At 37.9% G+C, this 27,160-nt stretch overlaps 1 protein-coding gene across 2 annotated transcripts in view; it reads right to left on the reverse strand.

The window, feature by feature from the left end:
* The window catches only part of ROS1 (ROS proto-oncogene 1, receptor tyrosine kinase), a 79,906-nt gene that overhangs the window by 37,547 nt on the left and 15,199 nt on the right, over window positions 1-27,160 (reverse strand). The window contains exons 11-29 of one of the 2 annotated variants that reach the window (XM_082757135.1): window positions 25,211-25,395; window positions 23,954-24,051; window positions 22,913-23,424; window positions 22,096-22,308; window positions 21,092-21,202; window positions 20,000-20,181; window positions 18,851-19,042; window positions 14,006-14,106; window positions 12,198-12,412; window positions 11,705-11,862; window positions 10,956-11,118; window positions 9,860-10,122; window positions 8,961-9,024; window positions 8,119-8,321; window positions 7,173-7,384; window positions 6,124-6,410; window positions 3,921-4,097; window positions 1,235-1,452; window positions 718-859 (exon numbers count right to left, since the gene is read on the reverse strand). In XM_082757135.1, the coding sequence (XP_082613261.1) occupies window positions 718-859; window positions 1,235-1,452; window positions 3,921-4,097; window positions 6,124-6,410; window positions 7,173-7,384; window positions 8,119-8,321; window positions 8,961-9,024; window positions 9,860-10,122; window positions 10,956-11,118; window positions 11,705-11,862; window positions 12,198-12,412; window positions 14,006-14,106; window positions 18,851-19,042; window positions 20,000-20,181; window positions 21,092-21,202; window positions 22,096-22,308; window positions 22,913-23,424; window positions 23,954-24,051; window positions 25,211-25,395 (3,696 nt within the window). Of the gene's footprint in view, window positions 1-717; window positions 860-1,234; window positions 1,453-3,920; window positions 4,098-6,123; window positions 6,411-7,172; window positions 7,385-8,118; window positions 8,322-8,960; window positions 9,025-9,859; window positions 10,123-10,955; window positions 11,119-11,698; window positions 11,863-12,197; window positions 12,413-14,005; window positions 14,107-18,850; window positions 19,043-19,999; window positions 20,182-21,091; window positions 21,203-22,095; window positions 22,309-22,912; window positions 23,425-23,953; window positions 24,052-25,210; window positions 25,396-27,160 lie in introns of both variants that reach the window. The other variant, XM_082757134.1, reaches the window with a different exon arrangement.

Raw genomic sequence — 27,160 nt, forward strand, 5'->3', positions numbered from 1 at the left:
AGCCTTCACCCATACTTCCCTCAACTGTCCTCTCCCACTCAAGTTTCTTAGCAGTCTACTGCCATAATTAGAGAAATTGACAAATGTATTTATTTATCTATTTTAGCTAATCCCTAATAAGTCATCTCTCAACACTAAATGGCACAGTGAATGCTCAAGTCAAAAGGACTATTCTAACTTTCTTCTTCTAATATGAAAGGGACTGAGGAGGGCACAACAAAATTTTTACAACCTCCAGAAGAGATGCTATTGGCACTCAGACAAAGAGACGTAAAAATGAAGTGTTGTCTCTATAGACTGATTTACAATGAAACAATTTTGCATTGTCCTAAAAAACAGTAATTATGAGTACAATGTCAATCCAAGGGAAAAAGTCATAATGCTGCATATCTAACACACATTTAAATATATATAATTGCACATACACTCAAACAAAACTTATTGAAAATATGATCTAAGGCAGAAACTGCAACTGCTTAGTCATTTAATCCATAGTTTATCTTTCCACAGGAAGCCAATAAGTGAAAACATTAAAGAGCATACACATTTATTATGACTTTTACAGATTCATCAAGTTTGGTCTCCAAATCCTTCTGAAGATCTAGATAGGTTATATTTTGAGCAGAGAATTTATCTACTTTCTGATTTGCAAACCAAACACTTTCTTTAAATGAGATGAGAATTCTATTTAAAACTAGAATAAAATGTGAAACAAACCTCCATATAGAGTTGTGCCAATTGTCTCCTTTCCCATGGCCAGCTCTTCATGATCTGAATAGTAGTTTTTCACTGCAGCTTGTATGACATAACTTGAAAATGGTTGTAGGTTGTCTATGACATCTATAGGTCCCTGAAATTCCTATTATTAGAAATCAGATAACAAATATGTATTGTCAGAAAAGACTCACTTGTCACACCAATTATCTGTCAATGAATCAAAGAACAATAGAATGGTTTGGGTTGGGAGGGACATTAAAGATCATCTAGTCCCAACAGGATTTTAGCAAGGACGTGTTAAAAGGTAGAGGAGTACTTGTACAAAGAAAAGCTAAGGAATTTACCACTTAGCAAACACAAATCAGAAATTAGAATTACTATGGGATATGTAGAACTGGAAAAACTCTCTGCTAGAAAGTTACAGAATGGTTTATAAAATGATTAGAAGTATTAGAAGTGGTATCATGCCCAGTTCATATATGATAGCAGATGTATTTTTGTTCCAAAACAACCATACCACTGTTTTTTGCTGTAGAGTAGACAAACGATAGGATGAGTTCCTGGTGTTGTTAGTCATTTCTCTGAGAAATACCAGATATGTTGGTGTAGGCTGGGATATGCCAGGGCATAGCTGCTGTGGTGTGACAGATGGCAAGCTTACTGTAAAACTGGTGTTCGTTGTATCAAGGATAGAAGGTTTCTCAGTGTCTAGCAATGGAATCAAGCAACTCTTATCTAAGAAAGACATCAAAAAATATAAATAAACAATTACTATTGGACCAATCCAAATTCTCATGGGATTCTACTATGATTCATATGAGAAAGCATAAGCACAAAGTATTCTCTTTGCTTTCACAAATAGAAACAGAATAAATTACCACTTGGATATACTATATTTAATTACGTTCGTAGACATAAAGATAACAGTCACCAAAGTAAAGGCTTGTTTATCTTTGATAAGATCTGAGCTCTTATAGTATTTAGGCTATTCTTTAGGTATCTAAAGAAAATCCACACCTGGAAATCCACACCTTAATTGCTATGCTATTGAGGGTAGTACACACTGATGAGTTTGAACTTGCTTGTCACAGAAAAGGCAGATAGGCAGAGTACAAAGTAACTTTCCCTCACAATTAAATCTCTCTTTTCTTCCAATCAGCTTCTCACTTGTAAAGTTCATTGTAACAACAGGGAATGGAGTGACAAGTTTTGGAAAGAAAAAAGTGGTCTCTAAGGAGAAAACAATAGAAAAATATTCAATGACAGTATACAAAAAGTAACAAAAGATACACCTTACCATTTGATATACTTTAAAAATAATAATAATAATATTTAAAATACATTACTTGCTGCCAAGAAGGCAAAGATGGTGCAAGGACAAATGTTTGCCCTTCGGCCAGAACAACTGACCACATTGTTAAGATCTTTCCTCCCTAAATGAGCAACCCTGTCACTCCTGCCAAAAGCTGGCTCATGCACGTAAGGGAAGATGAATCAGAAAGCCTGTTTGATAGAAATAAGTGTAATGTTGAGTCTTTTTCAATTTATATATTCTTAGAGTAGTAAAACTCTCATGGGAAAAATCTCAGGTGGAATAAAGATCTGAGTCATTTTCAGAACTAAAGTTTCTGTCAGGCAGTTCCATAGAAATGTGTTTTATCCTCACAAAAAATCCTTCACTGCATATTCAGTCCCTTTCCTCCTAACCCAGCAGAGAAATCATTCTCTCACAGAGTCTGTGACAGGACGATAATTTTCACTGAGTACTTCTGATGTGTTAAATGATCAACTGACATCACTTCTCTGGATGGCAATTAAATAGGTTAGAGTGAAAGGAAAGTAACAGTACTACTTGCACACATCACTAAAATAAAAAAAAATTTAAAAAATAGCATGTCAGTCAACACAGCTGGTCTTTGCAAACATCACTGTTTCACATACACCCCATTTGCTTTCATTACAAAAAAAAAAAAAATCTTATTTTAATATTTTCATTTCCTTTTATCTTAAATAATTCTGTGCAATGCTTTTTTTTTTTTTTTTTTTTTTTTTTTTTTTTTTTTTCCCATTAAATCCCATATCTGTGTGTTCCTCTAAATATACTTGCAGAAGTCCAGTCTCCAATAAGAAGAGCTCTGTGGGGATCTTTAGATAGAAACAATCCCTTCGGATTTAAGTTGTTCATTCTGCACCAGGTAAGTCTAGGGCTCTTGCAGGGAGCCCATTCCCTCAGGAGAGGGATTGGTACATTTTGTACTAGGGCCAAACCAAGCTCCTGTACTAATGCCAAGCCCACACAGACCTCATGTGAATAAACTTGCTCAAAGTGCTGGTAAGAATAGGCTGGGTGTTGGTCAGAGCAGCTATACTCAGGAAGCTCTGCTAGCTACCAAAAACTGCATAAAATTCTTTCATTCCAAAGAAGTCCATCCCATTAAAATATTCTCTTGTATATATACCTGACTTTTATGTAAAAAAATGAAGTTAAAGAATTATTTTAACACATTCAAATTGCTAGTAGCTGTTATAAACCTCAGCACTTACAAGTATAGTCCCTATATCTACAATGAATCCTGGATTTGTATTGAAACTAATTTTTCTTTCTTTCATTATCACTCCAGTATTGTTTAAAACATTAGGAGTTGTAAGTGGAGCCTGAGACTACTAGCAAGTAAGCTGTAATTGCCTCTCAGGCACTTCTTTATAAATCACTTTAATAAGTGGAGGTCTTATCTGTTTGCCTTTGGAAGCACATACATTTGTTTTCAGCGTTGCATACTTATGAAAAATAGCAGAAATCTGTGTCATAACAGGGATCATTAACAAACTCGTTGCAACAACACCTTGTAGCTACAGATCATCTTAAGGACACAATGTTTGCTCTGTTTCTGTGTTTTAATGTTCACCACCTTTTTTTAAGTCTCTAGGTTCAACATAACTTTGAAAATAGGTATGGTTTGGTATAATCACCCTGAGCCATTGAAACACAGGCAATATTTACACCATTGTGAACTTCCATGCAACACATGGCCAGTCCTTATTTCCATCCTTTTAAAAATGTACATAGTGAATTGTTTCCCTCCAGAAGGTATCTGAATCCATAAAGCATATTTTACCTAAGTACATATAGCATGATCTGCAACTCAAATACAAGCTCTGAAATAGATTTATTACATTTACAGAACAACTCAAATCCCCACTACCTGGGTATGATTGCATTGCTGTGCTGTAGGCTAAGATTTTCAGCTCATGATTTGTTTTCATTTGAAGAGAGTGTCTTGTGGTTTCTTTATTTGCCAGATAAATTTCAGTATATTTCTTCGTTTCAATGCTCCAATATAAAAACTGTTTATCTACAGTCAAGCTGCCAATTTTCTTATCTGTAAGAAAACATTGTAGAGTTAAGCTTCAGCATTAACACTGAGCAGCCAATTTTACAAGAGCAGATAGATGCTTTTATTCACACTGAGTCAATATGGGTCAGTATCTCAGCCACACTGTAATGTCAAAGACATTTCCTGGAAAAGAGGTTTCTGATATCACAGAATCACAGAATTTTCTAGGTTGGAAGAGACCTCAAGGTCATCGAGTCCAACCTCCAACCTAACGCTAGCAGTCCCCACTAAACCATATCCCTAAGCTCTACATCTAAGCGTCTTTCGAAGACTTCCAGGGATGGTGACTCCACCACTTCCCTGGGCAGCCTGTTCCAGTGCCTCACAACCCTTTCAGTGAAGAAGTTCTTCCTAACATCTAACCTAAAAATCCCCTGGCTCAACTTAAACCCATTCCCCCTCGTCCTGTCACCAGGCATGTGGGAGAACAGGCCAACCCCCACCTCGCTACAGCCTCCCTTGAGGTACCTAAAAAGAGCAATAAGGTCACCCCTGAGCCTCCTCTTCTCCAGCCTGAACAAGCCCAGCTCCCTCAGCCGCTCCTCGTAGGACTTGTTCTCCAGGCCCCTCACCAGCTTCGTCGCCCTTCTCTGCACCCGCTCAAGCACCTCGATGTCCTTCTTGTAGCGAGGGGCCCAAAACTGAACACAGTACTCGAGGTGCGGCCTCACCAGAACCAAGTACAGGGGGACGATCACCTCCCTAGCCCTGCTGGTCACGCTGTTCCTGATACAAGCCAGGATGCCGTTGGCCTTCTTGGCCACCTGAGCACACTGCTGGCTCATATTCAGCCGACTGTCCACCATCACTCCCAGGTCCTTCTCTGCCTGGCAGCTTTCCAACCATTCCTCTCCCAGCCTGTAGCTCTGCTTGGGGTTATTGCGCCCCAGGTGCAGGACCCGGCACTTGGCCTTGTTAAACTTCATGCAGTTGACCTCAGCCCATCGGTGCAGCCTATCCAGATCCTCCTGCAGAGCTTTCCTACCCTCAAGCAGATCGACACACGCACCTAACTTGGTGTCATCTGCGAACTTACTGAGGGTGCACTCGATGCCCTCGTCCAGATCATCGATGAAGATATTAAAGAGGACCGGCCCCAGCACCGAGCCCTGGGGGACACCACTAGTGACTGGCCTCCAACTGAGACCTATATTCCAATAGGTCTCATGAAGCTGAGACACTTTGGTATTTCTCTTTACAAGTGTAGATTTGGGGGCTTTTTATTATCTTTAGTCATGACAACTACAATTCTGTTTGTTTGGTTTTTGTTTGTTTTTTTTTTTAATAGCAAATAAAGCAAATAATAATAACATAAAAAATAATAAAATAATAATAATAATAATAATAATTTAAAAAAAAAAAGAAAAAAAAAAAGAAAACAGAGCAAGAGTTGTCCAAAGAAACTTTCATAATTTTTCCAAGATTAAAACACTGTTTTGCCCTCTCCCAGGAACAACAAGGCAGCTCCTTTGGTAGAGGGACAGCTTTACCAGCACTATTGCAGAAATGAGCTGAAAACTGAGCAACCAAGATTAAGCATTATCATTACAAGAACTGAAACATAGATAAGCTGTCATACAAGACTCTACATACGTGAAGTACCCTCCCCACATCTAATATTGAAGTGTTCAGTGCCACTTTCAGATATGACCTAAGATGTTATGGTAATTTTTCATTGAGATAAACTGTAATAGGTGTATCTAATATTAAACCCCAACAAAACAATGTCTTAATACTGTAAGTGAAATCTATTGACAAGTAGTGTGTGAGGCTGTAGCATCTCCATTCTACCGACATCTTAATAGAATGCAGGCTTAATTCTCCTGGTTGCTATCAACAGGGTACACAACTGAAAATATAGGACACAACATTTTTTGTTGATCTAGCCTACAGATTAATAAATTTTATATGGAAAGTACTTCATCAATGTTATTTTGCTGAAATTAACATTGTTGGTGTAAGAAACAGAACTAATCACAAACTACCTAGAAATTTAAAAGAGCACTCAGACCTTGAATACTTGGTATTCTGGTAAGTCTCCAGCAATGGCAACCATCCACATCTGAGGCCCATATTTCATCTCTTCCTCTGATAAAGAGCAGCTGGGGGTTCTTGGAGTCAGACACATCCATACTCATAGATCTTCCTAGTTCTGCTTCTGTCACATTACAGCTGCAGTAGTTCCTCATTTGTTCTTCCACTGATATGTATCCCAAAATGTGTTGCACAGTGTTATTCAGAATATCATAATAAAACATGCGGCTGCCATAATCAAGCTCTTCCATCCAGTACAAGCGGCTATCAAATAAAATGCATTGCTTACAGTAGAAAAACTTCAAGCTGAACAGTCTGAACTAAATGCACTCTTGTAAGTGAATATAGTTACAAACCTCCCAAATATTTCAAACAGTGCAACTAAAGCAGCATACTTCCAGAGAGATTCTAGGTGTTTAAAGGAAATTTTTGAATGGAAGATTGCAATAACAGACTATTCCAGAATAAACGTTTCCAGTTATGTTATGTTAATGACTACATGGTGCTGACTTCCATTTGCATCACCTGAACAGAACAGCCTACCAGGATTTAAGTAACATTTGAAATTTTTACTCACACAGACGTTTATTTTTTTTTAATTACATATATATCCAAGGTCAAGTAGAAGTATATAAGCAGAACTACACACAGAAGTATCTGAGAGTTACACAATGAAAAAAAATATATATATATAAATATATATATATATTTATATATATATATTTATATATATATAATATATATATATGAAATATATATATATATGAAATATATATTTCTTTTTTTTTTCATATATATATATATGAAAAATATATATCACAGAATCACAGAATTTCTAGGTTGGAAGAGACCTCAAGATCATCGAGTCTAACCTCTGACCTAACACTAACAGTCCTCCACTAAACCATACCTCTAAACTCTACATCTATCATATAAGAAGTCCTTCTGGGTCCTTAAGAGCTGATGTTTCATGAAAATCATGTTCCAAATATATTTTAAAGAAGTTATTAGCAATTTATGTCTTACCTTAAGAGAGGATACGACAACAGAGATGATACAGTTGAATTATGGTTACCCAGTTGTACGTTCAAGGCTTGTAAAGACTTTTTCTTGAGTTCCAGATCAATAAAAAATATTTGAGTTTCATTCCATGATGTTTTCAGGGCAACAAAGAGATGTCTTGCAATCCAGTCTACTGTGATGGCGGTGACATTGTGAAGAAATGCATCTTTGAAAAACTTAAGGGTTAAAAAGAATTATTAAAACTGCTTAAGAGCAGAATTATCCTACCTGATGCTAGGACACTGTGAAATCAGATTTGTTTCCCAAGTCATTACTACTTGGAAAATAGAAGTCAAAATATAGACAGATGCCATGGAGTGAAGGTTCCAATATTTTTATACAAACAAAATCTGTTGTTTCACTAATATTAATAATTCCTTCCATGTTGATTCAGTTTTCTTGAAATCAGAAAGAAAACAAGTTAAATTAAAATACATTTCATACAAAAATTACTTTTCTTTTATTTAATAGTATGAATTTTAAATTAAATATTTGTTGAAATGTCTCATGAACAAAGCAGATGTCAGTAAAATCATACATGTTTAACAGGAAAACTATACCAATGGCATACTCAGGCTTGTTTCAATCACTATAGGTGACCAAAAAAAAAAATGTAAGTCCAAATTTCATTATATTATACATATTTGTATTGCAGTGTTAGAAAGGGCCACTCATCTCCTTCATATAAGCATTTCATATGAACAAACAGTCATTAAGAAAATTTCATCTCTCGAGTTCTGTTTTCCCCCACTTCATTTTGCCATTAAATGCACTTTGTTCATCATGCTGCTTTCTTCTGTTTTCGGCATGCAGTTCTGACTTCTTTAAGAACATGATTAGAGCCAAAATAACAGCAAAAATGGCCCCATACATGTATTTCCTTCAAGCAAGATAATGGACAAATGAATACCTGAAACACTGAAGTAGTCTGTACGTTCAGAAGAAAAAGAGAGTCTTCTAGGATATAGTACATTGTGTCATCATTAGCAGTATAACAGATGTCCTTTATATTGGTCTTTGCCAAAAGTTCCCATATGGTATGATTATTGTCTATGTCAGTAAGAAACAACTTGTTGGCAGAAACAGTTATAAGAGTTGGGACAGGGAAAAGATCTGGAAGGAAAAGGGCACAGCAGAATTTACACCAAACATTCTAGACAATAGTAGTCATTCATAATGAAAGCAAGTACAAAAATAAATGATGGCCCCACACAAATTATATTTGGTCATATGTCACAGCAAATAAATACAATAATGATATGCACAGATTGATGTTGCCTTCTTGTCCTCACATGCAAACTTCTAAGAATTTTTCAGTGCTATTCTGGATGCTTACCCAGCAACTTTAAGCCTAGTAAAAATAGATTTGCTTTCTTAATTACCTGTCACAGCCCAATTAGAAATAACTTGTGATCCCTAGCCCAGTTACAAATGACCTATACTGTTGTAGTAGAATGCAGACTACAGATGAAAAACTGCTGCTCTGTGCTATGCTGGTGCTGCCTAGAAAAGTTAATCTCACCTACTTCTGAGAAAAGGCTTGAAATTCCCCAAATTTAAGCTAAAGAAATGTGTTAATAATTTCCTGTCAAACTATCTGCTGTAGCTATCTCCTCTGTGCTGTCTACCATAGGGTAGAACAAACATCACCCAGTTGTCAGACTATTTATCAGATTACTAAATTTCTGTACTGTCGAGTTTGCCAACTATTAAACACAAAACGTGAAGAGGCACCCATAGTGTCATCCGTACCTGATGAATTCCTCTGTACTATATCAGACAAAGGTCCTGGACCCACAGAGGTGAAAGCTTGCACCTGTGAGACAGGAGGTTGTTACATATGTTAAACAGCATAAAATATTCCATTACAGAGCCGACAGAGTCGCAATTAATGACAAGACAACCAGATCCCCTGACTGCTCAGCTAGGAACATATATGTATGTGCTCTGCTCTGGTGGTCAGTTCAAATGCTACATTGAAGACTGGACCAGGACTATGAATAAAATTTTATGTTGTGGCTCATAGAGTGGCAATTCAGGCTGCATTTATCAATTGGTACTCAAAGAAAGCCAGAAATCTTCTTTCTTTGCCCAGGCTGGAGCAGTTTCCTACTGTTGGTTGATGTTGTAACCCACATAGCGTTCTCCCCTATCTACCTGGCCTGTTACGTACTTTCATGTTTCCAGCTTGCCTTTCACACATTCTGTGTGTTCCAGGTCTTTTATCATGATGGAAACGTGACCTCCTGACAAGTTTTATATGTAAGTCTCCTATTACAGATATCAAGTGAGTCCTTGTATTTCCCCAGAAGTGAAACATTTCTTGATCTAGTGGCTCTGTTTTACTGGTCTGTGACCCTCCACCAGCTCAGCAGAATCTGTGTTGAACTTGTATCTTTTAGCATTGGCTTTGGGAGACCTTTAGAAAAGTTTCTTTTGAGCCTCAACAAACCTGTATAATATTGCAGTATTGTTTTTCACTTTATGTAATGAGCAATACAACATATAGAAAGGTTAAGCCAGGTATCCAAGGGTGAGTCAGTAAATCAGCAGTTCCAAAAGCAGAAACCACAACCTCTTGCCCCAAGCCCTAGACAAACACATGAAGCTGCATGAACAACATCTGAGATGAGCTCAGTAATTTTTCATACCTGAAACCTTACTGTGAGGTGGGGAAGCACATCTCTGAGAGAAAAGAGCAACACATTGTATTTGACATTGCTCACATTCCACTCCATGAGAGTGTCAGCAGTGTCATTCTGACACAACAGTTGATAGTAAACCCTGAAGTGTGTTAGTACTCCATTGTCCCTTTCAGGCTTGTTCCACCTGAACTCCACACGGATTTTCTCTTCACCTTCATGCAGGTTATTATGTAACACATATATTCTAGGGTTTGTAGGGGCTGAAGGAACTGCATTCAAAAAATAAATAAATAAATAAACACAGAATTAGGTATTTCTATTGAAACATAGTCTGTACCCTGTAATTTAGTTTTGAGCCTTGACAACTTTAATGCTAAAAGAGAAAAATAAATAGCAAGTGGTGAGGTGTAAATTAGAGGAGTATTTAAAATTTCATGGTAATTACTTTCTGTTTTTCATCAATATATATGTATCTGCTTTTAATTTGCTTAGGAAAAAAAAAAAAAAAGAGCTATATCAGCAGCACTCTGTGTCTCAGATTGGGACATTTCTATTTAGCCAAATACTATAGGTAACAGTGGAACTGCAAGAATTCTCACAATATAGAATGTACTCTATCCACTCTCCTGCCCACTTCAAAATCTACTGCAGCTCATAAGCTTTCTCAATGCACCAGTCATTCAGCACTATATCTTAGCTGACTTTAGCTGACTTAACTTTGACCTGCTTGAGATCAAAACCAAACACAAGTAAAAAGTGCATAACATTTCTTAAAAATTTACAAGGTGGTTAATATATTACATGCAGCCTTTGATGGTCACTATAATGAATCTCAATTTCTCTTTATTACTCATAGTCATAGGTGCCTGGTGCATATATTGTCATTCTCTTGCTGTTTCAAATTCTGTTACTGCAACTGCATGCATTTATGTGTGCAACAGATAACTGCCAAAGATAAGCAAGAACAAGTCCTTGCAACTCTGTCTATGGTCACTGAGCCCTGAAAGCTCTTCATTCCTCTCTAGACAGGGTTCCACATGCTAACATAGACCTGGGCCCAGCACGCACTACAGATTAGGAATGGGATTTGAAATTCTGGTACCTCCTTCTGGAGCTCGAAGGAATACAGATGTTGTTGGTGCCTTGCCCCAGTATGTGTATGGAGTCACACTAAAATCAAAGAGTTCAAATGGTTCCAGCCAATCAACTTGGTAGGATGGAACTGTCAGGTTATGGGGTTGGAGGCACTGTTCATTCTCCAAAGACTGTGAATGAAATTAAATGAAACAAAATGAAACAAAACAGACCTTCAGTTTTCTAAATCCTTCTCATCAATCTGGTCAACAAAATCAAGACAGAGCTACTCTTCCTCTGAGTGATCATTGTTTCACCAACTCCTGTAGCACTGTAGTGCATAGCAATCTGCTAGCAATCTGCCCTTTGAATTTAACATACAGCTCACCAAATGTGCTAAACTTAAGTGTGGGTGAAGGCTAGATTTCACATTTGGACAAAGGCTGTCCCACTAGCAGCTCAGAGGACACTTTTGTCTTTGCGTTACTGTGAACGGCTTTCTCACACATCTTTGGGCCCTGAGAGCTCCTCGCCTTGCACTTCACACTCCATAAGCTGGTCCAGAGCTGCTGCTAAGCACATATTTCTCCAGTGCTGGCCTCAGTGGTGGGGAAATGGGACAGCTTGCTTTATATTTACATTTTAGTTTGATTGCTTGACCAATTTCTAACTTCTGGAGAAGAAACAAACTATGTTTCTGTTTTAAAATAGATATATGAGTGACTAGAGGCAGCAATACATGTAGATAATATGGAGGGATTGTATGAATACCCTCACTTGTAGAGCTTTTGATCCCACGCAGTAAAAGACAGTTCCCCATTCCACATTTGCAGAGGCACTCCAAACGATGTTAAAACTTGAAGAATTTCCTTTAATCCTAAAGGAAGATACTGGTACTGCATTTGGAATCACTTTTGGTGTAAAGGAAAAATTTCCTGTCCATAATGGGAAGAAAAAAATAATAACAATTTAAAGAACATGAGGAATAGGTGGAGATTTCAAACCTGATTTAAAACATGAAGGAGCTATGGGTAATCAAGTAAAATGCTATTGAATAGAAATAAGGGCCTATGAAAAACAACATTTTGTATTCTTATTAGCCATACCCATTAGCTTTTGTAATTGCACATTATGTAGCTATAGCCTGATATACTCATTAATAAGTTGCTGTTGTTCTTATGTCAAATGGCTAAAGAATTTTAAGAGTGGAGAATTACAGGCTGACAGTGAATATCCTTACTGAGGGGCTTAAATAAGGAAAATAATGTACCTGGCAAAGGTTTAAGTGATGTGTGAACAATGGTGAAGGCTGCAAACTTTGCTGGCTCTGAAAAGGGAATGCTAATGCTCTGATTGACTTCTTGTGTTGTAATGAATTGAAGATTATTAATCCAGAACAGACGACCACTGTAATACTCCAGTGTACTCTGAGATGTTTCTGAAATACTCCATGCTGCAAATTCTGTGACTATGACATTACCACAGCTGTGAAAACATATATGAAAACAGCAAGCTGAAAACACATAGTGTAAAGAGAACAGGATTTATGCAACACATGACCCATTAATAAGTTTCTCGTCATTCAAATTCTTAATACTCATGTAGGAGGCAGGAAAAAAATTTTTAGTTTTCAAGTTCTCTAGAGCACAACATTTTTCAAAATAAAAGTAGCACCCTTGAAACAAATCCTTCATTCCTTTGATTTCATTAGAAGATAAATGTTAAATGGCTTAGTATTATGACATATGGATGTAGAAAATTGAGTATTTCAAAAAATCAGCCTAACTTCTCTCAACTACTCCACTGAAACAATGGAGACTACTTCACAGCTTAAGATTCTTTTTACTTCATTAGAGCAGATTCTCAGATGAATTTGACCCTGCTAGTTTCCTCAATAACCTTCCATTATTTATTAAACTCTATTAACACTTTTCTCCATTGGTATCAATGATAATTTAATTTGTCTAGTTACTTCAATGTCAGAACTTACAGGCCCTTTTTGATCCCAATTTATCTTCTCAGAAAGCGATGAAATACATTTTAAGAGGCATCATTTTAGCATCTTAGAAATATCTTTCAGCTTAGACAAGTGCTATCCAAAGCAAATTCAGAAAATCTTTGACGCACCATCAGGACCATTAGGATGGATTACTTCTAATCTCTCTGTTCTGGCATGCCATGATGATTTACGACTGCCAATTGGTTCCCAATGGAGCTGCATGTTCTAGCTAAAACTAATCAACATATTTTGATGCTTTAAATGTTTACCATTAATCATGGCAAGTCTAAAATCAGTCAGAGAATTCATCTGATTCCACTCACAGCCATCTTGTGTCATTATGAACACATGTAAATACAGATACTGTCCAATTAAGTTTAAGAGGTTTGATTTCATGCTTGTAAAAAAGCAGCGCTCTCCCCATATGAAAAGGAGTAAAAATGTAGTTTCATGAGCTACTACAAATCAACACTGGCAAATAGCTTCTGTATGATGCGCTTGGCACGTATGCAACAAATTATCATTTTTCTCAAGGTCTTATCAGCATATATTTGAATTCTTCCATAAACACAATTTTGTACTTTTTTTTTTTTTTAATCGCCTTTGAGAAATAAGGAAGCTGTTTCATGTTCAGGATTATCAAGCGGAAACCCTGCTGAGCACTGATTCTCTGAGAAAGTGGTGTCAATTCAAGTCCTAAGCTCCATGTAAGATAAACAAGTTACAGCCCTAGGCACTTGAAAACCATCAGGTGTTGTAAATACCAAGATAAAACAGACAATTAATAGTGATTAGTTCCTAAAGCTAAGTTTAAAAATTGATGAGCATGACCTAAGTTCATCTGAGCATCCATACTGTGTTTCTCTCACTGTAAAAGCATGCTAACAATGATCTCAACACAGGGTTTGCCATCACCTAGGTGTGATCATCAGCTCTTTTTGTTTATTGTGCAAGTAGTAACTGGTGTGTTCAGCACCAGACAATCTGTTTTTAAATAGAGTCTCATCCCCCACCCCCCTAAAAAAAAAAAAAAAGGAAGAAAATAAAGACTTTCTTACCTGTGCTATACATTTACTTACCCTTCTTTGCAAAGAGAAATTCTGTATAGATTTAGACATAGACTCTCTTGTACAAGCCAGTAAAGAAAACCATGGCTGACATCCAATGCTAAACCAACTACCTAAGAAACAAAAAGTTCAAACAGCAATTTGCATATACTTTCACTTCTGGGCTAAAAGCCCTTAAGCATCAATGTTGTCCAGGCAGCATGATGGGTAGCTCTTTATTGGAAAAAATAACATTATTACCATGAACATTTATTCTAACACTAAAAGAGGTAACACTAGAAAATAATCGGGTCCTTGGTGGGTACTTATTTATAGCAGCTGATGATTTTCTAGATAACATTTTATGAGCATCTGTCACAGTGTTCATTCCTAGAGCATCTGAGTACTTCAGATATGATGGCAATCGTGTATCAAGTGATTAGTGAAACTACCTATCAAAATTTCCAAAGCATCTCTGGTGTTTTAATATTCTTTCTCTAAAACAGATGGTTGATATCCAGACTGAAAGTCAGAATCACTTTTTGAAAGAAGTGTTTCAGATCTTTTGTCTTTGTTTTCTAGCTTTGATTTTATGCATAGAATATTTAATGTGTTGCATTATTTATGGAAAATATATGCATTTTTATTGATGTATTCAGTTAAACAGGATGTTCAAATGTTTACATTTTAGTAAATCGTTTATTATTAAATGAGTCAAGGGAAAAAATGTTCATCACTTCAATATATCATCTTAATTTAAGCTAGGTGTAGGATTTTTGTTTATTTTAAATTGGATTTAATATCCAAAATAAAGCTTTCTTGCTTTTGCAATAAACAACAAATTCAATACCATATGCAAAAATAATAGAAATCAGACATCTAATAACGTGTTCTGTGACTGACAAACAATTTGCTTCCAGAAGTTATTCTGCTAAATGTTATCAAGTTCAGTCCATGTCAAGTCATTAGCACAGTTTACAAGTTGTTAGGGGCCTTTCTGAGAACATTTTTCCTGCTGCTCCCAAACTTTACATCCAAAAACTAGTTGTAGTTACTCTTTTATAAGGTTGGATTTCTATTAGGAATGTAAGTGGAGCACCTTTTTTTTTTTTTTTTAACTCTTCATTAATAAGCTGCAGAAGATGATGACAGGAAAGCAAATGCTGTGTCACTTTGTTGTCTGCTGGTCCTTATGTAATCACATTCTTGACATATTTCTGTTGACATTGTATGTCAGAAAATCAAGGTTTGAGTGATTGCTCCTGTAGGTTTTGCTGTTAAAAATATCTCACAGTATGTATATGCCTTAGTGCATATTCAACCGAGCATGTTATGTTTTATCCCATTTACCTATTCTCCCATCCATGTTCAACACCAAATTACATATTCCTGAATCTACCTTGCTTTTTTAAACATTTAGATCTTCATTTCTTGCCCTGTTTTCTTTTTGTAGCTGTTACATTTTCCCATAGACAGGCCCATCTTCTTTCTCCTAATCCCTGTATCCCCATTAATAAAAGGAAAAAAGAAAAAAAAAAAAAAGAAACATTTGTACTGTTCAGGAGTTAGGCAATAATTTAACATCTCCCTTCCCTTATGCTTCAAAAAATAGACAGTCTTCTTCCATTTCCTGAGAGGTATCGGTCTCTGGACATGATAAATTTAGCTACTTGAAATGCCCCTTGACTAGCAATGGTAAGAGGCAACTCCTAAAAAGACATGGCCCCTCCTGCATACAATGCACTGTGCTACTTTATAAATTACTTTTGTTCCAGGCAAATTGTACAGTGTAAACTACTTAAGTGCTTTGAACATTCTGGGCCAGATCCTAAACTGAAATAAATCAGAATAACTCTGCCAAAATCAATCAAACCATACACACCAACTAGGCTATGCAACTGATTGCAGAATAAAATAATTGTCACAAAAACATCTAGTTCCTGCCAAAGAACTTTCAAAGCTTTGCTTTCATATATTTTGGGAAGCCTATTGTCTCCATACTAGCTATCTTCTATTCCCATCGCTGAAATTTCATGCTAAAAGAGGTGCAGCCCTATACTGCTGAAGGTCCCATACTGAGCAGCTGAACAGCAGTTCTTCATTAGAAAAGCAGCTTGTAGTTTCCAGTAAGAAACAGTTATGTAGAAAACATGCTCTAACTGTTGCATAACACCAATTATCTATTACATCTGTGTTTTAATATTGAGTTAAAAGGTACTCTTCTCAAGATAAAGGACTCCATTGCACAAGGAAGATACATATTATTACTTGTACAAACAGGCATTTGCATATTTATATGGAATAATTACGCCAATAAACAATATTGTACAGCCTTTTTTGGATGAGTTATTTGGGGTTTTATTTTAATAAAATAATCACCTGTCAGTTAAAATTGGTCACTCCTCATTCTAGACATTTTTACTTGGCTTTTTTCCTGTATGTATCACAGCAGGAGGCTGAGTTCAAGAAGTCAGTGCATAGATTAGGGGCAACACAGAAGCAGGAGAGGAGATGTTTGTTTGTAGGAGGTGTGAATAAGTAGATGGTTGAAGGCTGGTATCACTGACATAGAGAAAAGTGCAGAAAAAAATGACAGCAGCAGACAGGCAGTCTTATTGCTGCCAAGGGCCTTGAAGCTGAGAACAAAAAAATTGAGGTTAGAATGAGGTGATTTAGAGAAACAGGTCATATGTCAAAAGAGAAGGGTAGGAAAGGTGACTTTTGCCACTTAGGCTACAGTGCAATTTGTCAGTCCTTCACAACAGATCACCCAGAAGATATGAGATAAGTGCAAGTGTGCTGTTGAGCCTAGGCAACATACCTTTTCCCACGAAGACAGTCCATACTATTCAGCTTCTGTAGAGAGGTGTGAGGCTAGTACTGGAAAATACAGTGGCCCAAATGCAACACAGTATTGTTCTCTGTGTGACAAAAGTTGTTCAGTTCTTCTGTGTTTAGTTTTACAAGTATAGCAGGTGCCACACCAGAAACAGCTTTCCCTGTCTTCACCAAGCCCTCTTGCAAAGTGAATGTAACAGAGACCTGTGAGATCAGCTGGCCTTTCCAAATGTTATTCACCTTTCAGAGACTAAATCAGACCCGTTTTGTTTTGTTTGTCTGTTTGTATTGTTTCTTTTTCATGTTTTTTGTGTGTGTGTGTGTGTGTGTGTGTGTGTGTGTATTCTTTTGTTGTTGTGGTGGTTTTTGTTTGTTTGTTTTGATTTTTTTGTTTTGATTTTTTAAACAGAGAAACACCAGCCTCTTTTCCTCTTGGAGAGGGAGATTGAAGTGTTCTGGGCAATGATACAAAGCTAACCAAGAGACGTAGATCTCTAAAGTTTTGGAAGGCTTTTTAATAGAGAACCTGTTTTCAGGTAAAACAGGGGCATAAGTTGTAGGATGGGTAGATTTTTTTTTAAAGGCTTTTTTATCAAGAGCTATGCTCTAAAGAATGACGTTGAAGCCTTAATAAATCTAAGTTGATGTCTTTTGTAGCAGTCAAACTGTGCCTTACTACCAGGCTTGGGACAGAGAGTGAAACCCTACACAGGCTGTGGTTTCAGGTGGGGATCATTCAACTTTTCTTTGATAGAGATTCCACAGAGTAAAAGCCTTGAAAGAGGACAGTCCCTCAGCCTGCCCCAAAGACAGAGCCTGGAAGAGTTTCGTCAAATATGATGTGCTTCACTGATTCTGCAATCCCAATCAAACTGACTCCCAGACTCTTCCTGTCCCCATTATGGTAAAGAAGTGTTTTCTTGCCAGGGAAATGGGTCATCCCTCACTTCTTTCCCAGCTACATGACAAGATGGAAGAAAGAAAGAGAAGGAAGGAAGCACATATATGCAACTGCTGTGACCCTGGCTGATCTTTTCACAAACCAGTCTCAGAGTTCCTTGGCTGCATAGGCAACACTGAATCCCACCTTGCAAGTCCCTTGCATGGCAAATCCCACATGGTGGCAGTGTCAGAATGGGTTTGTGAAAGGCAAGGATGATCTATAGGGAGTCAGAAGTAAACTTAAAAGTCTTGGTAGGACATCAGAGAAGGGTATATGGAAAAGAAAGACATGAAGAGGTCAGCAGAGAAACAGCTTGTTTGAGAGAACCTCAGATCACACCAGGAGATCTCCAGGTAGGAAAGGGAAGGACGTAACAGGATTCCATAATTTGCAGAGGCTTTGCTGAGCTCTGGGAGCCATGGCATGTCTCCAATCTACCAGCATATATCTTCATGGGATCCATTATCCACCCTAATGAAACTCAAATAAGAACCCCTACCCTTCCCTCCACACACAGACACACCTTATACCATCTTTCCTCCTTCTTTCAAGAAGCCCCTTCTCTCCTCCCAGATGAGCTCCTCTCCTCTGTATCAGCCTCTCCTCAGCCCTCAGGAGCTCCCCAAGCAAAGGAAGAGGAGCCAAGTTGGGGCCAGGCCTCCAGCTTACTGGGGCAACTGAGAAAGAGAAGACTGGGAAGAGCAGGAGCAAACTGCGGGGTAGAGACCTCAAAGATCCCCAAAGCACAGGGCTTGCTGCTCTTGCTGTCATGCAAGAAACAGGAGCAGGCAGGATGGGAATTGTCAGTGATAAAGCTGGCCCCGTCACTGGCACAGTGGCAACAGAATTAGGGGCCAAGGTTTTGGTACAGTTATAAGATTTAATTCTTACCCTGCTTCCTGCTCTCAAAAGGACAAAACAATATTGCTAGAAGAGCATGCTGTTTTTCTGGTTATAACATGGTGATTTTGACAACCATGAACACTGACTATACCCAAGAGGAGATCTAACCACTAAAACACACTGATTAATAATAATAATAATAATAATAATAATAATAATAATAATAATAATAATAATAATAATAATACAGTTACCTGTTTACCAGAAAACTGTAGCTGTTCTTGTAACAAAAGGTACTCTTCTCCATTCAGTCTTGCACTCTCCACTGAATACATCGTAGCCCAATACAAGTAGCCATTTACTGAATCTACTACTAAATCCTTCACTAGGTACACAACATGAGCCACAACGTCCATATGGCCTCCCAGCAGTGATTTTCTGTAGATCTAGGGACAACAGAATTGCTTTTAGCACCACACTTAAATTGTCAGCCATGATCAATTGAGTATACACAAGTGATTTTCCCACAGCCATATATCACAAGTTTATGCAAGCCTTAGGCTTCCAAAACTTAAACCTTTTCATTCAAAATGGAAGAACAAGGCAAAATTATTAGTTAATGTTTGTCAGAAAGTAACAAAAGAAAAAGCTGAAATATCTACACCCCTCGGCTTTACAAGTTTCAGCAGCCTTCTGTCTGACAGAGTTTCTCACCCACTTCTTATTCACTATTCACGAGTGTAAATGAGGGTGCAAGGCAGTGTGAAATCTGGCCTTCTAGCTCCAGTTTTTAAAAAAAGCTTCTGACTTTGCACTTACAAGAAATGAAAGGCATAATTTGACAGCACTGCATAAATTAGCACTGCAATTTTGAAGTCAGATACCTTTTAAATAATTCACATGTCAGTGTTTCTGATATGAGAGTGTACAAAGTGCAATTGTAATTATTTTTTATCTACAGTGATCTGCAAAATATCACAGTACAGAAGCCAATCTTGAAAATCTTTGTGTAAACAAGTCATGCTAATGTGCTACATATATAAGGATTAAAATAAAGTCCATCTCCCTCATGGCTGAGATGGACTTGGCAGCCTTTGTTTTTACCATCTTCGCTCATTTTAACAATGTTGAATTCTACAAAACTGTTGATAACGTATTTGCCTGTTTTGCACCTGCAGTTCAGTACCCTGCATTAGTCAATATTAGTTAATATTTTACCATAGACATTCATATAAGACTGGAAAATCACATTAAAAAAGCCTCCTCTTTATATATTATGATAGCAAAGGTCCAAATGCATCTCAGGTTGCAGGTAATAAAGACTGTCTTCTCAAATACTGTTTTACAGTCTTCTTATTGACTTCACTTACATATATATATTTTTAAGTACTACTCTACCCTACCGTATTTGCTTTGCCAGCCCAATATAAACATTGTCCCAACCAATCGAAGGCCAACATTCTTGCATTTCTGATGTCAGATATATAAGGATTCTCAGCAGTACTCTCTCTCTTGTTCAATGACCAGGCCTGAACTTTCCCCATGGAATTACTCCAATACAGAGTGCCATTATACCAGTCGAGGTCTTGAAGAAAAAAATAAATAAATAAATAAATAGATAAAAGAGAAGATATTAGGCATTTCACAAGCATGTAAATAAAACAACACACAAATATATGTAGCATATATATATTTAAAAATAAAAAGGAACCAAACATTTTAGTTTTTAAAGAGTAATGCAAATGAACGCTTAGTCTCAGTTAACATGAAGATAAATATTTCTTTATAGGAATCACAAATTTTTATACATATCACTCTGACAAATATAAAAGTATGACATCTGTACTGGGATGCTGGAGGCACAACCATTTGGTTCAGAGAGTTGATTACAGCTCTGCTGTTACTGTGATGACATCAGTATCAGCCCGAATAAGAAAAGGCTCTGGGGAGACCTCATTGCAACTTTTCAATTCTTAAAGGGTGCTTATAAAAGAGGGAGTGACTTTTTACTTGGGAAGATAATGATAGGACAAAGGGGAATAGTTTTAAACTAAAAGAGAAGAGATTTAGATTAGATGTAAGGAGGAAATTCTTCACTGTAAGGGTGGTGAGGCACTGTCATGGGTTGCCCAGGGAAGCTGTGGATGCCCCATCCCTGGAGGTGTTCAAGGCCAGGCTGGATGGGGCTTTGGCAACCTGGTCTGGTGGGAGGTGTCCCTGCCCAAGGCAGGGGGTTTGGGGCTGGGTGGTCTTTGAGGTCCAACCCAAGCAATTCTATGATTCTATAATCAGTAGCATTTCACCAAGGACTAATTTGATCCAGAAAGTAGAAGAAAGAGGATGGACTCAAAGGTTTGGCTCAGTGAAGCTGCTTCACTACACCTTCAAGTCTAGACTGCTGTAATGAAAGCTCTTGCCTTTCAAGTTGATAATATTTATGAAGACCTCAGAAATGCCAATATACAGCAGCAACACCCAGTTTGGTGAGTATTTACCTGAAATATTTCTTATATTGGGAGAAAGGAATTCTCCTGGCCCATAGGTGTCCAACCACTGCCTCCAGAGCCCTTCAGCCCCCACTGCCAATATATATGCTTCCTCTTCAGCTGGTAAAGAAAGAAAATTAAGAAAATTGCAGTTGTGTACACCAACAAACAACTAACTTACTATATTTGTATTTTAATTATCTTAGCAGGGGTTCCTGTTTCTGGGAAATTACTGAAGTACATAGTTAAAATTGGCCTGTGTTAAGGAATAATGGACAAAAAGGACAGGAATGAAAATATCACAGTTTGAGAAAGTTACAGATTCAGGGCTGGTTTAGACCCAGAATAATAAGACAATTTGGAACCCTATTAGATACCTAAACACTACTGCAGGTTTGGACCTTGCCTACCAAAGTCAATTAAAATCCCAGATTTCAACTGCCAGCCCAGTATATTAAATAGAAACTTTTTTTTTTTTCCCTCAGACATAGGTTAGTACAGGTGAAATAGGTATCAAAAAGCATTTCAAAGATCTACTAATCTTAGACATTGTGCAGATGCCCATTTCTCCCATTATCTTCATTAAAACCAAGGAGTATCAGTTTTTAGTGAACCTGCACTCTCCTGTAAACTGGCATTAATACCTAAAACGCTACTCAAACCACTTCATCACAGAAAGTGCTTTACAGAGCAAAAAGCACTCCTTGTATACCTGTTTTTTTCCATGTATCAAGAAATGTGTTTGACAGTGTATTTGCATTAGAAAAAATATATTTATACATATATATATAAACATGAATAATAAATACATTCTGTGTAGTACCGTCATTGTAGTTTGAGAATCTTATTTAACTAAATTCAAATTAATTTACCTGTAATCTTTAACGTTTCTAACATAATCCTTTTTGTGCCCCTCTAGTTGCAATCCTTGCTCAAAGCCTGGACTTCACCAGGTGGAAAGCTGTACACATGATTCATTCATCATTTCTCCTGGATGACAAAGAAATTCTCACCTTCTTCTAATGTCATGCCTCTGAATGACTCTGACCACGGCCCTTCACCAGCAGGAGACACAGCTCTGACAGACATTTCATACACTGTGAAGCTGGCCAGTTTCTTCACCATAAACCTGGTGTCACTAATGTTTGAGATAACCTGTTCCTTCTCAGAAGGATTTTGAGATGACACTTTCACATCATAAGTCCAGTTCTGCCAAGCAGAAGGACCTGTGAGATGCAAACAATTATGTTATTGCAGAGTAGATGACTGTAGTGGGAGATGTGTGTTCTTTGAGAAAACTGTAAGTTTGTAAGTTCAAAGTTCATTTCAAAAATGCCAGTACCAGAAGTATTAAAAAAAGAGATGAATTAAAAATTTATATTCCCCATCTCTGTGACCAACCAAGAATAGTGGCTCAGTTCCACATGAAGAAAGAAGTTGGAAGAACCAAAATTTTCCTCAATCAGGTAGATTATAGCACTGATTAAAAGCCACTAAGTCACTGGCATGCATTTTCTGTGTGGTATCATCAGCAAACATTCCATACCTTGGTTAAGATGGAGCCTTGCTCACAATCCCTTGCAAGTGACAGATGAGCTACTCACCTATATAAACTTTTTTTTATTATTATTTATTTATTTATTTATTTATGCAGAAAATTCAGGTATTTTACTGGCAAATCTTGAGTTAAATTTTTCAGACTGAGGTAAATCTTCCATCAGAACTGGCTATTGAAGTCACTGAAGTCCAACATCAGGGACAGGAAAACACAAGAAGTTTTTCCCCTAGAAAGAAAAGGACTGGTCTTTCAGAAATAAAAGCTGAACTTACTAGTTCCAATAGTGTGTTCAGGTGATCTCCAGCTAATCACAGCTTGATGCAATCCAAATAGCACTGTGACAAACCGCGGAGGAGTTGGTAAAGGAAAAGGTTGAGTTGACGCCCCATAGAAAAGCAAATTGCCAAAGCCAGAGTACTCTGGACAATCCAAACTGCAATCCACAACATACTCATTGAAGCTAGACTTTCCATCTGGAGAGACCTCCTCCTGGAAAACTGCCCAGCCATCCGTGACAGTAAACATGTTATCTTCATAAACAAAGCTCTCCATGTCATCAAGCGTCACGTGTGATCGCAGCATATGAAATTCTGAACCATCAAGAAAACCCGACACAAAGGCCTGTTCTGTTTTGTTGAAGAAAATAAGTCTCTTAGACTGGAAGTTGATCACAAAGTCTCTCAGAGCACTGGATTTCACAACTAGTGAAGCTGCAGAGGCAGTGTCAGGAAAGGGTGGAAGGTTTGCTCTGTATATACCATCCTCCAAGAGACAGAAAATATACCTGGTCATGGAGCAAAATATACCCAAGTAACTACAAAGCAAGAACTTTATGGATGAGTCACAAATATTTTAACAGCTTGAAGATGTGCCTGACTTTACGTAGACAATAAGAAAATGCTTTTGGTACTATTAATATACATCCTAGGAGAATTAAGCACATCACTTTTTACCTTCTGGGGATCTGGCTGGCAGATCACTAGAGAATATTCTTCTATAATACCTCAAGTATTAAGCAAGGACATTTAAAATGCAAAGAGCATTATACTTGTAAATGCACCAAATGTCTAAAAAACAAATTTCTGTATGGGAAATACTTTATCTCCTCTGATAACACCCTAGGGAAGAAAATGCAGAAACAATACTGCAAGGTGTCACTTTTATTCCAACAGTTTTATAGTTTGTTATTTGTTGCCATTGCACTTTTGTTTTGGTAGGGGTTTGAAACAGGAACTAGATGACTACTGAAGTGGAGACAATTAGAGGAGCTTTATAGCACCTTTGACACCAAACGCTCACAGGAGGACACTCACCCATTATAGGGATCAGCTACAACCTTCCTAGGGGATGTCACATAAAGAGGAGTGATGTCTTCAGCTGCTGTGCAGTTCTCTAAATGACAAACATGTATCTGGGGAATGAGAAGAGAAACTGCTGATGCATAGGGCATTTGCTAACAAGCAAACAAGCTGACTGGGGATTCTTTCAGGTGAACCCAACAACAAAATACCTCTCTCACAAGCCTACATCCTTCTGAGCTCCTGTGTTGTCAGACACCCGAGTATATCAGTGTAGCACATACAAATACATCCATGACAACTTGCCCTGAAAGAGCTCTTTGCCAGTCATCTTCATCCTAGCTTGCTGCCTCTGAGCTGGAGGGAGAAGCCTAATTTTGGGGTACTGACAAACTGTGTTTTGGAAATGATCTAGTACAGTAGGACAAAGAGAGAAGAAAGTGCTTTTCTGATGCTGGGGGCAATACCTGTGGACTTCTCTAATCTTCAATGGCTTCAGAAAGCTCTGCCATCAGTGTGTTCATTTACAGCTGCTTTTTTATTATTTTCTCACTACTAAATTTCTCACTAAGAGCAACAAGAAGCTAGCAAAATAAACAAACAAAAAACAACACAACACTAACCATTTAGGACAGCTTTCTAGTCCTTTGTGCATTAGAGCAATACAAAGGTACATGCAAAATCTGGCCATTAATGTAATTAATGTTTCACCAGTAGGGAATCAAGTGCAGAGTTGCTATCTATAATTTTACTTCAGGTTGAAACAGTAGTAATTTCAGCTGTCATCACTTTCCCTCTTGAACTTTTGCCATCTATGAAGAGCGTTGTAATCACTGACTAGTTACCACACCATCTTCCTAAGGAAGAGTAGGAACCAAAGGAGGTAGATAGAGAACCCAGCAGCAAGAACAAAGCTATTAATATCGGGTATGAGCTGGACATGAAGCCAGTCTCAAAAATAAATAAATAAATAAATAAACTAAAATAAAGCTGTTAAAACTAAAGCCTTTTATGCCCTGAGGGGAAAAAATAAGACAAGAAGACAGAGCTCTGTATAACCTGTTTGCTTAAATGTGACTAGATATTCCTTTTTTTTTTTTTCTTTTTTTTTTTTTTTTAATCTGTGAAATATGTGAATATTATTGAAGTTAAAGCTCTATTTCTACAATTATATTTTGTGTATGATAAATATAAAACAGAATTTCTCAAGTGAATTAAACTGTAGGAGTGGTTCAAATAAAATAAGAAATTAATTAAGCCCAAGAGCGCTACCTTTTCATTCATGACAAAGTATATCCTCTGGTAAAGCCAGTCTACTGAGATTGATGTTATATTCCCCCGGCCAGCATAAAAGAGCATTACGTCAGATGTGTCAGACATATCTGCAGCTCCTTTCACCCAGATGGAATTCCCCTCAGAAAAATAGACAACTTGTTGATAAACATTCACTGAAATTCCTAAAAAATAGAAAAATATGTGCACACAAATAATATAAGAAATATGTCTCAATTTTTCAGATACTCTTTCCTAATTGCCTTAAAAAGAAGTACTTTTCAATCTGTAACCCAGCTTCATAGGAGAGTAGTTAACTTTTTCTCTCCTCCACTTCTAGTCATTCAGATAACAAAACTTTCCCATCTCCTATGTAAGTGATATTATTGTAGACAATTGCCTTTCACAAAGGTAATCAGACAGAAAAAGAATATATAAAATGCAAACCAACTGACACCAGTTCCTCCTCTCCAGGGCAAAGAGATGCAGTTTGTATCTGCTCACAAAGCACCATGTACTCTAATTTAAGCTAGACATTATCTGTGCCACTCCTGTACTATCACAGAGTATTTAGTCTGGGGCAACGTTCATTCTCTGGCGTCTTTGTGGCTCTGCGAACTGCAGAAGATAAACTCAGATTTCCACACTGTCTCCAAGGACCACATACAGCACCAGTGTAGATAACAGACCTTACAGTGGCACGTAATTTGAGATAACATGGTAGTCTGGTGACTTAGGCTACTGAAATGTCTTGTTCAGAAGCAATATGCCCCAGACTTGCTAACATACCACATTAGCATACACTCCAGCCAGCATCTTTTGACACTGTATTAAGTCTTCAGCTTGAACCACTTTACTTTCTCATATTCATGCTGAGAAAATGCAGTCACCAGTCATAGGGAAACATCTGCTTTGGCTTCACCTTACCTCAATTTGTATATCTACTATATAAAAGTCCACCTCTGAACTAGATGCCTAGATTCAGTGAAGAGGTAATGCTGGGGAGAAAAATTTATCTCAACCTGATGCCTGTCATTTCAAACGGGTCGAATCACATCCTGAAAGTTCACATTTCTCAGAATCACAGAAACACACAGAATCGTCTAGGTTGGAAGAGACCTTCAAGATCACCTAGTCCAACCTCTGACCTAACACTAACATGTCCTCCACTAAACCATATCACTAAGCTCTACATCTAAACATCTTTTAAAGACCTCCAGGGATGGTGTCTCAACCACTTCCTTGGGCAGCCCATTCCAATGCCTAACAACCCTTTCAGAAAAGAAGTTCTTCCTAACATCCAACCTAAACCTCCCCTGACACAACTTTAACCCATTCCCCCTCGTCCTGTCGCCAGGCACATAGGAGAATAGACCAACCCCCACCTCGCTACAACCTCCTTCAAGGTACCTATAGAGAGCAATAAGGTCACCCCTGAGCTTCCTCTTCTCTAGGCTGAATAATCCCAGCTCCCTCAGCCGCTCCTCGTAGGACTTGTTCTCCAGACCCCTCACCAGCTTCGTCGCCCTTCTCTGGACCCGCTCAAGCACCTCGATGTCCTTCCTGTAGTGAGGGGCCCAAAACTGAACACAGTACTCGAGGTGCAGCCTCACCAGAACCAAGTACAGGGGGACAATCACTTCCCTAGCCTTGCTGGCCACACTGCTTCTTAGGCAAGCCAGGATGCTGTTGGCCTTCTTGGCCACCTCAGCACACTGCTGGCTCATATTCAGCTGACTATCAACCAATGGTCTCAGGTCCTTCTCTGCCAGGCAGCTCTCCAACCACTCATCTCCCATCCTGTAGCTCTGCTTGGGGTTATTGCGCCCCAGGTGCAGGACCCGGCACTTGGCCTTGTTAAACTTCATGCAGTTGACCTCAGCCCATTGGTCCAGCCTATCCAGATCCTCCTGCAGACCCTTCCTACCCTTGATCAGATCAACACAAGCA

Source organism: Aythya marila (assembly GCF_965140915.1).
Source record: "Aythya marila genome assembly, chromosome: 3".
Classification (NCBI taxonomy): domain Eukaryota; kingdom Metazoa; phylum Chordata; class Aves; order Anseriformes; family Anatidae; genus Aythya; species Aythya marila.